The sequence below is a fragment of the Esox lucius genome, chromosome 10 (genome assembly GCF_011004845.1).
Source record: "Esox lucius isolate fEsoLuc1 chromosome 10, fEsoLuc1.pri, whole genome shotgun sequence".
NCBI classification, from domain to species: Eukaryota; Metazoa; Chordata; class Actinopteri; order Esociformes; family Esocidae; genus Esox; species Esox lucius.
This window is the reverse complement of record NC_047578.1, coordinates 30,498,519-30,515,375: the sequence shown is the minus strand read 5'-3', so window position 1 is coordinate 30,515,375 and position 16,857 is coordinate 30,498,519. Positions and strand designations below refer to the sequence as shown.

Genomic DNA, 16,857 nt, shown 5'->3' with positions numbered 1-16,857 from the left:
CATTTTGAACGTAAAGTGAGCGCTTCCCTGTGAATGACACAGTGCATCCAGTGCGCATCTGGCGCAACCCTCTTTATTAGTGCCTGCAGCCCGTTTCTTGACCCTGCCATGGTATGTGCGCCATCAGAGCAAAAGCCCACAGTTTTCCCATTTAAGACCGTGTTCTTTGAGGTAACTGTCCATGATCTTACACAGCTTATCAGCTGTGGCTCTATTTTTTATGTATTTGCAAAACAGCAAATCCTCGCAGTTACGCGCCATTCACAAAGCGGATGTACGAGATGAACAAGCAGTCTTTATTGCTGTCAGTAGCTTCGTTCACTTGTAATGCAAAATGACTGTCTTTATTTTTCTATGAGTAGTTCCTCAAGATCACTTGAAATGTTGCATATACGTCTCGCAACTATCTCGTTTGACAGGGGGACAGCTTTTAATTATGCAGCGCTTGTCTCGTCAAGCATAATTTTCTAGAGCAGTGGGGAGAATGAGCTGCTCTGCAATTGTGTGTGTTTTTTTGCATTGTACAATTCTGTATGCCACTCTATATGAAGCCACCTGTGCTTTACTGTTTATTGATGCAGCTTTTACCATGCGAGTCTCCTGTTGACGGTATTATGCCAGTTTTCTTTGAAAGAAATCAAGTGGCTTATTGACGTGACTGGGGTGTGTGGTCTCTAGGTGTCTTCTTAATTTGTTGGGTCTCATACTGTCTGCTGCTAGCGGTTTAAGACACAGAACACACATCGGTCTCTCCTCTGCCCCCACCACCGCTGCCATGAATCCAACAGCAAGATACCCTTCATCATATTTTCTTTTCGGTCAGCTTTTTGGTTGATTAGGCCCGTCTGGTTTGTCTCTCTCTGCTGGCGCTGGCACAACAACTTTTGAGGTCCGTGTCACAAATGTATCCATGTTGTTTTATTGCCCACACTAGTCTGCTACCCATCGGTGCGAAACATAGATATATACACATATCTATGGGTGCGAAAGTTTGTTCCACTACAATTAATATGCCGACGTCACGTCAATCATTATTTTGGCACTTTGGTTCCAGGTTACATTTTTCTCGGGGTCTCATATCTAATGTTCTTTTAATTTAGACTGCATGTAGGCTAGTAATGATTACTTTGTTTGAGGGTGTTTTGTTTTGAATGTATGATCTTTGTTGTCATTAAAGAAAGGCTTTGATAAAGCAGACATCCCAACCTGCAAACATTTATTTCAGGCAGGTTCGTTCCGGGGTGGGGATATTTCCTTTTACACTTGGTGTCGCACCCGATCTAATAAGCAGCAACCCACAGCTATAAGTACGGTTTGCTCTCACACACGCTGCATTTATAGTCATACAAACACACGCGCGCGCAGTCACTCTCTAGTCTAGTGCGCGGTCTTGCTCCAGATTCCGGGAGATTGGATCTCATTTGTGGGCATCAAGGAGCCGCTATCAATATGCTGGAGACTCCCGGAACCTCCGGGACAGCTGGGATGTATGGATAAAGATATAAAGGCATAAAAAGGAAAATTTCCTCTTGTTTGGTGCACCCCACCTGTCACGTCTCTATTCCTCACCTGTGGGGCGCGCCCCACACTTTGAGAACAGCTGTGTTAGACTGACTAACGTTTCTTATTAAGTTAACCTCCACCATAGTGTCTATGAACTGTGGCTTTTGCCACTGGTCATTTTAACAGCTTATTAGCCAGTAATAGGCTTACTAGTATCTACTAACTTCCTAGGAATAATCATAAGAACTGAGCAATTGCTAGCGAGACTGAAGAACCTTTCCAAGCCAGAAACAGTATGTTGTAGCAAATGTGTTTGTCTATCAAATGAGATGTGATACCTAAAAGGTCTTCTAAAACAATTGGAGTAAAGATGTTACAAATGTTTAGACAGGGGTAAGACACTTCAGTGCGGGGCAGAGTATGGTTTATCAGAAGAACTTATCACTGGTGCTGGATTAACAACACGGTTCTGTTCTGCAATGGCTGAGACAATCAGCTGAACTCAATCCGATTGAGCATGCATTTCACTTGCTAAAGACAAAACCTGAGGCAGAAAGACCCACGAACAAACAACTGAAGACAGCTGAAGAAAATGCCTGGCAAAGCATCATAAAGGAGGAAAATTTTACTTAATGCAAATTAAATTACTTAATGCAAACATATATAGAGAAAACAGGATTGGCCCCAAGCAGGAACCCTGCGGAACACCACATATGACAGGCACAGATGGGGGTATATAATTGTTAATGAGCACTACAAACGTTATATTTAACAGATACGACCTGAACCAATCTAGTGCAATCCCTGAGATCCCAACCCAATTTCTAAGTCTGTCAATTAAAATGTTTTGATCAACAGTGCCCAATGCTACACTAAGATCCAGTAACAAGAAGATTGAACAATCTCCAGAGTAAGCATTCAACAACAAGTTATTTGTAACCTTAACAAGAGCTGTGTCAGTACTGTGTTTCTGGAAGTAGGCCTGTAGTTATTAAAAACAGAGGTGTCAAGATTAGGGACACAACCTGCGCGGAAAGATCTGTTCATAATGTAGAGTAGTTCAGGGCATACTTTTCCAATAATTTCTTAAAGCAATCTGGGTGGTATGTTGCCCAGAGGACAAAAGGAGGGTTTTAAATGAGATGTGACACCTAAAAGGTCTTCTATAACAATGCGAGTAAAGAAGTTAATAAGTTTAGACAGGGGTAAGACACTTCAATGCCACCATAGTGTCTATGAACTGTGGCTTTTGCCACTGGTCATTTTAACAGCTTATTAGCCAGTAATAGGCTTACTAGTATCTACTAACTTCCTAACAATTGGAGTAAAGAAGTTACATATGTTTAGACAGGGGTAAGTCACTTCAATGTGGGGCAGAGTATGGTTTATCATAGATCAAATATTAGCAATTTTCTGATTAAAAAAGGTTAAGAATTTATCACTGGTGCTGGATTAAAAACACGTTCAATAGTTCTAAATAAGAACTTTGGGTTAGGACAGTTTGCTGCAATTAGGCCAGAACAATACCTTTGCATCCTTAATAGGCTCTGTGCACCAGCGTAGTAATGAACGTAGTAATGAACTTATGCTTTTGTCTAGAAGTCTGCATTGCAGTTTCCGGTTTACTTACTAATACTCATCCCGCATTAGTAAACACCTAAACTCACAACAAGATGAGTGATGCTGTTGTACGGGGAGAAAAAGAAATATAATGTAAGTGACTCATTTAATTTTCAAGGTACAAGTGGGGCATCATTTTAATTAGGAGAATGTCCTCTTTTTAATAAAACATGGCTTGCGCCATTCAATGACTTCAAACGCTAGACTAGAAATAGTCAGAAAAGGCGATTTTTTATATACTTCCACGTAACGCAGGTTTAAGCGCAATTAATATTGAGTGGGACCAGATGTTTACTTCCTATGCCAGTTGTTATTTTTCAGTTGTGAAATGAGGTTACAGTAGTAAAATAAAAGAGGAAACCTGTTTTGGTGCTTATTTGCGGCTATGGAATTTTAAGCTTAATTCAGGTTAGAAGAGTTTGAACGAAGGTTTGTTTCAATTCACTTGCTATGGGGACGCGCTAGCGTTCCAGGTCAGCCAGCTTTCTTTTGCCGTTTTTGAGGCTAGGGTGAATTTCTATGCGTTCTATTGTCCTGCCTAATACTACACTAAAAAGGAACACATCGCTAACTAGCTTACACCACAGTAAACTACTTACCCTCGTAGTTGTACAGATAACTCAATACGTAGAGTTTGAATCCCTTGTTCCGCTTGCTTGTTGGAGCAGGGGACCAGGCATCAACAATTCGATGTACATCACTAATGCTTATTTTAGGCAGGTCTTGGAGACATCTACTAAAAAAAAAAAATTGGGGCGACGCGGGTGATCGCCTAAAGTAAACCGGAAACTGATATGCCGACATCTGGCTAAAGCGGAACTACGTCCATACGCTTGTGCACAGAGCCTATTGCTTTGTTGTAAGATAATTGCAGCTCCTTCATACAGATTTACAATAATGGACAATGTAGTTTAGTCATTTTTGTTCTGCTTTTCTACATCTTTTTAAGGTTTCATATATTCTCATCTAATCAAGGGTAAAGTTTAGATTCAGGCCTTGACATAGATCTAAAAGGCGCAATTTCATCAAGAGTGCTTCCACAGTTTGTTTAATCTATTTAGTGATACATCCGTACTACATATGGCATCCAGGTTTTCACTATGACTAGGAAAAAGGAGCAGAAAACATTGAAGCTGTCTGTGAATTAATGATACAAGAGCGAATACTATGATTTTCCTTTTTGGGGAAAACTTTAAGCAAGACTTTAAAAACAATACTATGATGATCAGACACAAAAATATCTTCCTTTACAAGATTATTCAGGTTAAGACCAAGAGTAAAAACCAAATTCAATGTGTTGTGGGTCTGACCAGAGACATGCTGTGTCATGTTAAATTATTCAGATAGATTTATGAAGTCGGGTGCCTGCTATATTTGAGGGGATATTAATATGGAAATTGAAATGCTCAGCAACAATTACATGGTCATGTCTTACCACCAGGGAGGAAAGAAATTTAGAAAATTCTAGCATGAAGATACCTTTGGAATAAAGGTAAACACTGTCAATATTAATGGCATTATTGACATAGCCAATCTACTTAAACTAAATAAAAGCATGTAAATACTGTCCGTCTAATGTAAGAAGCTCAGAAGGTAGTGTATAGCACGCTGGAAGCTTATAGACTATAGCAAATCAAGAACTAAGTGTTAAAAAAAAATTATAGATATCAATAGTGTAACCATTACTCGTTTTGTAAGCACAGCGCAGCGGTTCCGGCAGCATGACTCCCGTAGGAAGCAAATCAACAAGCAATACAAAACTAAAAGCTGACGGAGGCTACATTGGGGGTTGGGGGTCCTATGGCATTGCTGGCACCTTTTTCACAGATATGATTCCATTCCAAATATTCTCCAAAAAGTGCATTCTCAAAAGATATTGTTAGTTTGTGAAACCTGTCACTACTGTGGCCATTCTTGCTTTAAAAAAGCTCTGGCATTGGCAAATATGTTCTTACAGAAGATACAATTATGAAATGTATTATGTAGGATAAACAACTGACAATAGCCTGTTATAATGTGATTACATTACACTTATTGCTGCTGGGTTAAGATGAATGGTCACTCAGAAAAAGTGCCTGCTAAATCATTAAAATGTTCATCCTTGGTGTCAACAATCTAATGAAAAATATAGGTATTCACAGTCAGACTTGAAATGCCCACTCAGAGTTTAGTGCAACTAAAGTCGGGACAAGATTATCATGTTTTCTAAGGAAAACAACAGTGGACAGTATAATCTAGATTTACACTTGCCTGGTTGCCGGAGCAGACAGGGAAGTCCTCTACAGGGGGTATTAGGCCCTGGGCGATCAGCTGGCCATATGACGGTGGAGCCTCTCTTCTTAGAAGCTCAGCCTCAACCCTGGAAAGCTGAGTCTCAAAGGACCTGGAAAAACACAATCAATAAAGAATCCAATGAAAGCATATATTACAAAAGCCTAAAGAATAGTCTGGATTACCAAGAATCTCTTTTAGTAAGCAATCATTCAGAACCAGTCATGAACATAGTGTTTTACAGGGTTCATAGACATTTTGAGAAATGAAATGTAATCGGTTTTCCATACATTTTAACTAATTTCCATCCATAGCCAAAAAGTGGTGGGGTCACAACGTACATAAGAATATAAGCATAAATGCGTCCAACCATCTCCTGTCATTATTCAAGGCAGTTATTAGGTATTCTACTGTGTAGGGTTAAAAAAATATGTGCTCAACCCTGGACAGCAGTGTGCGGTGTTCTGATCAATCCCTGTATAAACTGATTATGAAGCAGTTTAACATTTATATTTCATTTAAAAATTGTAATATACACTGAATGAAAAAATATTAATAGAATGTGCAAAATGTTGGTCTCTTGTTTTTATGCACACAAAAAGCACAGAGTTTGCATAACTTTTAGTGAGCATATATTCTTTACCAAGATATTCTATCCACCTGACTGGTGTGACAAATCAAGAAGCTGATTAAACAGCATGAAAAGTGCTATTGGTACTATATTTGTTGTATAATGCTGAGAAATAGTATTGAGGTCTGTATATATAGGCTGTTGAATAAGCATGGCCTGAAAATGAGGAGGCACTTGCAATTCAAAATGTATTGATTTGTAAGAGATTCTTGAATAAAGAACTAAATGCAAATATTGTTTCTGATTACGGTATAAGATTACTTGAGATGATAGGATTGGTCACTCTTGTATTGGTCACTCGCTGAATAATGATTAATGACTGATAATGTTATTTGCTGGTGACTGACACTGACTATGCAATTCCTGACCGTGTAATAATACGATAATCCATTAAAAGCTACCAACACGTGAATATAGAATCCAAGGACTTATCTTAAAGTAACGCCTTACTTTCTACAGCAAGTAACTAAGAAACGTAACTGGTTACTTTATGGGAACTGTAACTACTAACTCTAATTAGTTACTTTTAAAAGTAACATTCCCCAACACTGGTCGTCATCAACTAAAACCCTCCCACAGAATATTAGAAAACACTGATTTGTCTGCCCATAACTGGACTGCAGAAGACAAAATTACATTGTGAGCTTGTGAGATCAGGATAGTCATATGAGGCTAGTAGTAGATGGCTGCACCTGCTGGTCAGGGATGTGTTTTATATATATTTTTGGTGCAGAAGAATACTGTCATAATTTGCATAATTTCTGAACACCCTATTTTTTCCCTTTTTCTAATGCATAAAGTCACACAAAAAAGACACAAAATACAGACCGACAAACACAATAAGTGGTGTGTGTCGTCCCTTGCTTTTATATCGTATTGTGTTCCTTGAAACAACCACACCGTCTTTTTCCAGAGCAGCCTTTATTTCTACTGAGGTTACCTGTGGGTTTTTCTTTGTATCCCGAACAGTTCTTGTGGCAGTTTTGCCTGAAATCTTTCTTGGTCTACTTGACCTTGGCTTGGTATCAAGAGATCCCTGAATGTTTTTTATATCCTTTATAAAGTTCCATGACCTTGTTTCGGAGGTCTTTTGACTGTTCTTTTCTGCTCCCAATGGTTTTGTATCTAGTCTGATCAGTGCATCCATGTGAGAGCTAACAAACTGATTTGACTATTTATACACGATACTAATTGCAATTTAAAGCCACAGGTGCGAAATGCACCTTTAATTGCCATTTTCCCCTTTGTGTGTGTCACCTTGTGTGTGTCACCTTGTATGTAAACTTTTGATCAGGGCCATTTTGGTGGTCTCTGTTATCATTATTAATTAAAAAGGAGCCAAACAACTATGTGATAATAAATGGCTTCATATGATCACTATTCTTAAATAAAAGACAGTTTTTTGCATGATCAGTCATATTTTCAAAATTGATAGCAAAATATTTCGCTATTTATGCCAGTGTATGCAAACTAATGAGCACAACTGCATGTGAATTATGACCAGGTGCATGACTGTACCTGTCTTATGCTGTCCCGATATCACAGTTGGGATCTTACCTGCCAGCTCATTTAAAGAGCACCCAACTGTCAGTGTGAGGAAAGACGAATGAGACTGAAGACAGTCAATCGCAGCTATTTTGTCACTTTTTTTCAAGATTAAGGTAAAGTTGTCTGAATAATTTTTTGCAGCTACCAGATAGCCATTTACAAATTTGATATACACTTTTAATTAAGTTAACGTTGTTAGATGCTGCATGTGTTTCTAACCTCAGTAGCATAGTTAGTAACGTTAACAAGCGACCTAAAGTTACGTAGCTAGCTAACTGCAACTGTGAATCTAACTGTGGTCTGTTAGCTAAATTGATGTTATCAGGTGGATCTTTCATACAAAGCTGGTAAAATCTGTTACTTTTTATACAGCAAGCCATTTCAGTATTAACAAAGCTAATATGATACAGTAGCTGTGTCACTTTGAATTCACAGTTTACATGTTAGTAAGGTTGTTTTGATGTTTTGGGGCTGAATTCTACTCAATGGTTCCTCAATGGGAGCTGAGGAAGATTTGGTGTAAAGTGCATTAATAATAATTTGCAAAATAATAATATGCCTATAAACAAGTAGAACACTTCCATCTGTCAAATTGCATTTGATAATGATTTGGTGGGAGTATGACTGTTTGTGTGGGGGTAGTTAATGTTATTGGTGCAGTTCAGAGTAACAGGGTCCCATTGGACAAGAGATACTATCTGCCTGAGGAGGCATGGGAGAGCTCAGTTTTTGGTCTAATCAATTATGGTTCATAAGCAGGCATGGTTGAAATTATTTATTTCCTGTCTTATATTCTTATTCAGTGGTATGTTCTTATTCCGTGGTATCTTGGTGTTAGCCACAAATACAATTATTTTGTTGATTAACCAAAATCTAATCTTTAAAGTAAAACAATTGTGAGGATTTTCTTAAATGTGTACCAGAATGATTGCCACATTTTCCTTTAAAACTTAGTGCAAGCTCCCTCTGCCAAAATAACTGCTCTTTGTCTTCTCTTTGTCTGCCCAATGAGGTTGGAGAACAATTGGCGAATCTCTCTAGGCCCTTTCGACTTCAAGGTCCGCACTTGAGGACCTTCCGCTTCAGCTCATCCCACAGGTTTTCTATAGGGTTGAGGCCAGGGTACTGGGATAGCCATGGCAAAATCTTGATTCGGTAGTTAGAGAAAAAATTTTTCCTGTAAATGTTGTGTGCTTTGGATCATTACTGGAAGATCCAAACATGGCCAAGTTTAAGCTTCCTGGCAGGGACAGTCAGGATTTGATCATCTGGTACATTGTTTCACTTCCAAATGCTAAGTTGTCATGGGCATTTGGAAGTAAAACAGCCCCATAAGATCCACCACCATACATCTGTCTACCCCAAACCCACCACTGGTGATCATCTGACCATAGAACCCGGTCTCAGGGAAAGTTATAATAACTTCTGGCAAAATGCAGGCACTTGAGTTAGTGGTTTGATTACAGCAAATACTTTTATATGGCAACGTCCCAAACAACATGTGGTTATGTAGGTGCTGTCTGATTGTAGTTTGAGACTTTCTGATCCCAAGACCCAACTAACGTTTGCAGTTCTCCAGCTGTGATTCTTGGAGATTCTTTGGCCACTCAAACTATCTTCCAAACGGCTTGTGTGTCACCTTTTATTTATAACCCATTGAAACAGGAAGTCATGGCATACCACTTAAGTGTTCCTATTCACTGAGTTGAACTCAAAAACTCTAAAATCTTTATATTTACTTTATTTTAACAGGTTAAACAGACAGACCTGGATCGCTTTTGTGGCTGTGCCCTGTGTAGACATGCTAACATGTAGTTAGGTACACAAAATAAATATAAAAGCAAAAACATTTCAAAACATACAAAACAAAGACATACAATTAAACAGAAACAATCAAAGACAATATCATATTGATCCTCCATTAGATTTTTAAATGGGCAAGGGACAGCATGCCCAAGAGGGTTTAACTTAAGTTTCGTCTGCAGTTTGTTCCATAGGTAAAGAGCAAAGCAACTGAAAGCAGTCCTACCCAACTCTGTGGTGACCGCTGGAGTCTTTAATGGAATCCATGATGGACATAAAAGTAGCCTGAACAATTTGTCTTCAATTAACGCAGGACCGAAAAGCCCTGTTTCTATAAAAGAACCCTATCTTAAATGTTTACTTTTTTCCCAGTTTAGTAATGTGTTTTTTAAAAGAAAGCCTGTAGTCTAAACATACCCTTAAGCATTTATATGCCCAGACCTGTTCGATTTGCATACCATCCCAGCTAGTAAGTATAAAGGTGTTTCTAACTGAGAATGTGGACCTAGAAAAAATACACACAAATAGTTTTCTTAGCATTTAAAACAAGTTTAAGGTGCAAAAGAGATCTCTGTAGAATCTTAAAATCAGACACCAACTTCTCGAATGCTTGGTCAGCTGATGGAGCAAGAGTACATCAATGTGTCATCTGCATAAAAATGGAAACTAAAATTTCTGATATCATATTAGTGAGAACAATAGCAGGCCAACTATTATGAATGAATGGGAATATACACTACCGGTCAAATGTTTTAGAACACCCCATTTTTCCAGTTCAGGGAATGGTACAAAGGTAAATGGTAAGCTATCTATTTAGGTCACTAAAACAAAGAAATTATGTACATTTCAAAGTTCCCTTTTTCAGGGAACAACTTGCAGGTGTTCTGCAGCAATGGAAGTAAATAAACCCTTGAAAGTTGAAGCTAACAACTCCTACAGGTGTCCCAACGGTTGCGGATTACTTACAAACCAACAAAAAAGTCTGTATAGAAGCAGTGTTCGAAAAGGCTGTGTTAATAAACTCTTGAATGCATTATTTGGACAGAATTGTACTAAAACAAAAAGAGGCTTGCCTGGGCCATGAAACACAGACAGTGGACTACTGAAGACTGGAAGAAGGTCTTATGGAACAAATGATCAAAATGGAGCAAAAGGATGCCTAGTTGACAGCGTACAAAAACCCTGAGTGATGAATCGAAGATTTTGAATTTTGATCAATCGTTCTATAAGACCTTCTCAGTGAGACACCAACTGTGGAGTGGGGCTCATTTGGTGTAAACAGAGTTGGTGACTTGCACAGAGTGAGAAGCACACCAACAGAATTTTGCAGCGCCATGCAGTACCCTTCTTTGTATGGCTAGTTGATGAGGGGGGTTGTAAACAAAACACCTGGTCATACTTCTGACCTAGTCTAAAATCAAATAGACTCTGGATTTAGCCCAGAGAAATGTATTTATTATTCCAATTGGACTCTTAATATGCTTGGGGAATATGGGGTCCTGGGTCCTTTGCTAAGGGCTGTCAGGTCCCTGTACAACCGAAGCAGGAGCTTGGTCCGCATTGCCAGCAGTAAGTCAGACTTGTTCCCAGTGCATGTTGGACTCCGGCAGGGCTGCCCTTTGTCACCGGTTCTGTTCGTAATTTTTATGGACAGAATTTCTAGGCGCAGCCAGGGGCCGGAGGGTGTCAGGTTTGGGGACCACACAATTTCGTATCTGCTCTTTGCAGATGATGTTGTCGTGGTGGCCCCTTCTAACCAGGACCTTCAGCATGCACTGGGACGGTTTGCAGCCGAGTGTGAAGCGGTGGGGATGAAAATCAGTACCTCCAAATCCGAGGCCATGGTCCTCAGTCGGAAAAGGGTGGCTTGCCCACTTCAGGTTGGTGGAGAGTGCCTGCCTCAAGTGGAGGAGTTTAAGTATCTAGGGGTCTTGTTCACGAGTGAGGGAAGGATGGAACGGGAGATTGACAGACGGATCGGTGCAGCTTCTGCAGTAATGCAGTCGATGTATCTGTCTGTCGTGGTGAAGAAAGAGCTGAGCCGTGAGGCAAAGCTCTCGATTTACCAGTCAATCTACGTTCCTACTCTCACCTATGGTCATGAGCTTTGGGTCATGACCGAAAGGACAAGATCCCGGATACAGGCGGCCGAAATGAGCTTTCTCCGCAGGGTGGCCGGGCAATCCCTTAGAGATAGGGTGAGAAGCTCGGTCACCCGGGAGGAGCTCAGAGTATAGCCGCTGCTCCTCCACATCGAGAGGGGTCAGCTGAGGTGGCTTGGGCATCTTTTTCGGATGCCTCCGGAACGCCTTCCTGGGAAGGTGTTCCGGTCCCGTCCCACCGAGTGGAGACCCCGGGGAAGACCTAGGACATGCTGGAGGGACTATGTCTCCCGGCTGGCCTGGGAACGCCTCGGTGTCCCCCCGGAAGAGCTAGAGGAAGTGTCTGGGGAGAGGGAAGTCTGGGCATCCCTGCTTAGACTGCTGCCCCCGCGACCCGGCCCCGGATAAGCGGAAGAAGATGGATGGATGGACTCTTAATATCTCACCCGGCACAGCCAGAAGAGGACTGGTCATCCCTCTGAGCCTGGGTCCTCTCTAGGTTTCTTCCTAAAATTCGACCTTCTTAGGATGTTTTTCCTAGCCACTGAAATTCAACACTACTGTTGTTTGCTCCTTGGGGTTTAAGGCCGGGTGTCTCTTTAAAGCACTTTGTGACAACTGCTGTTGTAAAAAGGGCTTTATAAGTAAATTTGATTGATTGATTGATTCCATTATACATTTTTTGTCTCAAATTCTGTATTTGTACTATGCTTCAATTTCAGAGCACATAAAGCCATTAAAGTGTGTGAATTTTAATAAAAACTGGAAAATGTAGATGTTCTAGAACGTTTGGCTGCCAGTGTACTTCAGTTAGATTTTACTAATAAGAATTTCTCAGGGGTACCAATTACTGCACACGTTTTGGAGAGAAATAATAATTTAATATATTTGACATCTATTTTTTCAGTCATTTTACTTCCAATTAAAGGTTTGTTTTGTGAGACTAATTGAATAAACAACAAAGAAAAAATGTCATAGCCTGTTTTGCTCAATTTTACCAAAGGTGCCAATATTAGTGGAGAGCACTGAAGACAAAGTGTTTGCTATCATGAATAATACTGCTATTACTGTACAATTTTACATGATTTGAATGTTTTTATCCATGTATTTAATGGATATTGTATTTTATTACATATATAGTGAGTATGTAATAACACCCCTACATCGATGTAATTCGGGAAATCTCAAAGCAGATGGTGTAAATCAAGGATAGACTGATCTGTTTAAAACAGTTATAACATATAATACCACAAGTTGGCCTTTTTGGAGATTATACAGAGGTGAGTGTTGAACAATCATTGATCATTGAACACTTATTACATCGGAGCACTTCGTAGACTTATCTTTAACAGGTGCCTTTTTGCTGAAGTTAATAGGATGATGTTGACTGATAAGAGTTTAATATTAGCTATATAAACAGAACATATCTGGCAAGTGCAAGAGCATGACGACTCCACAAGGCTGCCCATGTCCCATTTGAGTTCATGGGGTTTCTCATTGTCTTGATTGCTTGTTTCAATAATTGTGTCCTCTTCTTTGTTTATCTGAATATTCTGAACTTATGTTTTCACTTCTTTTTGCAATAACTCAATTGCATATTGCAATGACTCGATCTGGAGAATAATGCAGAGGTACTACTCCAAAAAGAATCACTTACACTGACCGGTAATATGTTACATATCCCATCCGTGCTTGGCTGTTTACAGTAATTGCCGCTTACGAAGAAGCGCAGCTTGATGGGAAGTAGCAACATTAACTAAGATAGGCAGGGCTGTTGTGAAAGGTCAATTATGTCTCATACATACTTTGTACATTAATATTAAACATCTGTCATAGGACGCAACCAAATTAATTTGTTGAAGAATAAATGCTGTTTTTGAAACCCTGTAACACGAATAGTATCCTATTTGCTACATGGGTTTCTGAGACCTCTATGCCGTTAAGCAATCAACAGTGAAGAAGTTTGCAGGTGCAAACAATTAAAAAAATGCAAACTTGTGTATTAGCCGCATCCATATATTAAGAGCTGTGGTTGAAAATGTTTTCAAAATCTGTGTATAAGTTCCGGTTTATAAATGTGAAATTACTGTACTGTAATCTTGCAACTCTGTTGCCAGTATAATGCTGTATTTTTACAGGGAATGTTTTACAATGTGGGAGGTTGCAACTGCAGGAATGTCCAACAGAGCTGTTTCCAGATAATGCAATTAAGCCATCTTAATTTTGCTTAAGATGGCTCAAACACAGTTTTGGTATGTCTATCAGCCTTGCAAATGGACAAAAGCCTGTGTGCCGCCTTTACCATATGTATGGATCTATGTCGCAAGGATTTGCACACAATTCCTGGAAGCTGTAAATACAACGAGTTATACAACGGCCAGCATACTCCCCAGACAGGACAAAATGGTAAGACAATAAATGTATTAAGCATGTTTGGGATGCTCTGGATCACATGTTCCAGGTGCTGCCAATATCTAGCAACTTTGCACAGCCATTGAAGAGAAGTGGGACAACAATTCACAGACAACAATCAACAGCCTGATCAACTCTATGCAAATAAGATGTGTTGTGCAGCAAGAGGCCTCTGATGCAAACCTTTTTTTATGAATCCCTAACTTTCCTTTCTGCATCTGATTAGGGCCTAATAAATTCAAATGAAGCAGATTTCTTAATGTTTACTGTAACTCTAAAATTGTTGCATGTGGCATTTATAAATTATTCTGTGTACGCATTTCTCCACAATAATAATCCATTTAAATCTGTGTAGTATGATAAAGTGGAAAACAAAATCCTAATTAACATGCGTGAAATGAGCACAGACAAACTGAAAAGGTTTAAAGGAATGCTGAAAAAAAGGCACTGTAAATAGTATATAAGGGGATCACAGACAACCGTGGTAACATGGTGGTTTGGCTAGGTGTCAGAATGCTACTATGTGCATAGATAATTACGTATTTAAATTTGTTGGTTATCTAAACAAAAACAATATACAATGTAATATACAATGCTGAATTGTTATGTGAATTAATTGTGCAGTAATGGGCACAAACTAACCCCACAAATACAGTATATTTAATGTTAAAAAAAGATGACAGAATATTAAGACAGTGATTTGAAAATCTAAAGCAATCCGTTAAAAAAAGAATAAATCACTCTGCAGTACTATTTATTTATAAATGTATAGGTCAGGGGTTTATTACCTGCGCTCAAACATCCGGAGGGAGTAGAGTTTGCAGGTGCAGCCTAGGGCAATTACAAGCAGCAGGCCGCAGATGAGACTTCCAATAACCGCTGCTGTAATTACCCGTGTGGGAACAATAACTGGACAGCTCTCCTCGTCGCTCCCATCGCCACAGTCGTCCTGAGCGTCACAAACCCAGCTTTCAAACACACAGCGGTTATTCTTACAGTGGAAGTTACCCGGCTGGCAGAAGAAGCAGTTCTTCTCGTCAGAGCCATTAGGACACCGGTTCTGGTAGTTGCAACGGTCTGAGCGAGGGTAGCAGGCACCATTTCTGGAGCAGGGGAATTCGTCCTCCTGGCAGGTGCTGCAGTTCACCTCATCGCGGCCATTGGGACAGTGCCAGTAACCGTCGCAGCGTTGTTGCTCTGTGTGGCAGCCCCAGTTGCCCCCACATGGGATCTCCCATGGTAGACAGAAACCATCCACCTGGCAGGAGAGATGAGATTTATTCACTTTTATTCCATCGTGGGACTCAGCAACTATGTAGAAGTAAAGAAATGTAAAACCCAAAGCATATTTTATTGCTTTATTTTATACTTCAAAAGGTTAAGGATTTTTCTGAAAGAGTAAATGTTTTGTTAGTGAGGGTGTGAGTGAGTATGTAAAGTATGTATGTACACAACCATTTTTCCAGTTTTTATGGAAATGTAATCAGTACAATTCCAGTGAATAACCTGAATTGGTACAAAGGTAAGCGGTAAACTACCAGAGGTTTACTAAAAACTGAAAAGTATTGTACATATCAGAATTATAGCAAAGGTCTCTTCAGGGAACAAGTAAAGGGCTAAAAATGTACAGCTGTTCTGCAGTAATGGAAGTAAATTAACCCTTGAAAGTTGATGCTAACAATTCCTGTAGGGGTCCCAACTTTTGTTGATTAGAGACTGTTATTCAAAAAAGGAGGCAGACAGGCCATTGATGAGTATAAATATTGATTACATTTTGTAAAACAAAACAATTCCATTAATAATTTTTTGTCTCAAATTGTTTATTTGTTCTATGCTTTAATTTCAAAGTATGCTAAGACATTAAACTGTGAATTTCAATAAAAACTGTAAAAAAAATTATAAAACTTTTGACAGGTGTGTATACAAACTATATGGCCAAAAGTATGTGCACACCCCTACCAATTATTGTGTTCAGGTGTTTCAGCAACACCCATTGCTCACAGGTGCGTAACATCCAGTACAGCCATGAAATCTCCATAGACAAATTGGCCATACAATGGGTCGTACTGAAGAGCTCAGTGACTGGCAATGTCGGTTTGGGAAATTTCTACCCTACTAGATCTGCCCCAGAACATTTATACATACTTACTCATTAGACAACAGTGTTCTCTCATGCTGAAGTCATAGTTACTTGTGCAAACATGACGATTAATATGACTTACTTGCTTCTTGCTAGATTGCCAACCACCTCTAATTTTAGCTTGTTAGTGAAGACATCAGTTAGGAAATAGTACATATGGAATTAACAAAAAAACGAATAAAAAATGTAATCAAAATACATTTATATTTCGGATTCTGCAAAGAAGCCACCTTTTGCCTTGATGTCAGATTTGTACACTCTTGGCATTCTCTAAACCAGCTTCATGAGGTAATTCTAAACAAATCACAGACAGTGTCAACAGCAAAGCATGGGGCAGGACATCACCCAGTTCCCACGCCAACCTCACAACAGGGAATTAGTGTCCCTGTTGTCTTCGGAAAGGGGCACAGTGTCTCTGCACTCCCATGTCTCAGCCCCTAGTTTCCCACTGCTAAATTATTTTACTGGGGTACTAGGGTCACTCTGCTCTGTTTTGATCTTATCTACTACACCATACCCCCAACCTTTTGGACATGGCAGGGAGTGTCCTGTCTCAGTCCTTAGTTTCAGCACTGCAATAATAATGATTACGTTTAGCCTTGGGGTTGCTCATTCCCCTGGGAGGACTGTCCTCTAGCCCAAACTTGGGGGAAGCCACCACCTAGTTATTAAGTCACCCTCAGGACAGGGAAATAATATGCTTAGGTAGCCTTGAGAATCCTAAAGGTGTTCCCCAACTTTTCCTGGGGAATAATTCAATAGTAAATAATTTTGCTTGTTTTTCCAACATAGGTATTCCTTTGAACATTTTCACAATACACACTATG

At 39.6% G+C, this 16,857-nt stretch overlaps 1 protein-coding gene across 3 annotated transcripts in view; it reads right to left on the bottom strand.

Annotated features, from left to right (window-relative positions):
- The window catches only part of lrp12 (low density lipoprotein receptor-related protein 12), a 117,968-nt gene that overhangs the window by 11,275 nt on the left and 89,836 nt on the right, over positions 1 to 16,857 (bottom strand). For all 3 annotated transcript variants that reach the window (XM_010865290.3, XM_010865291.3, XM_020044636.2), the window contains 2 exons: positions 14,679 to 15,148; positions 5,374 to 5,506 (listed from right to left, as the gene is read on the bottom strand). In XM_010865290.3, the coding sequence (XP_010863592.1) occupies positions 5,374 to 5,506; positions 14,679 to 15,148 (603 nt within the window). The remainder of the gene's footprint in view (positions 1 to 5,373; positions 5,507 to 14,678; positions 15,149 to 16,857) is intronic.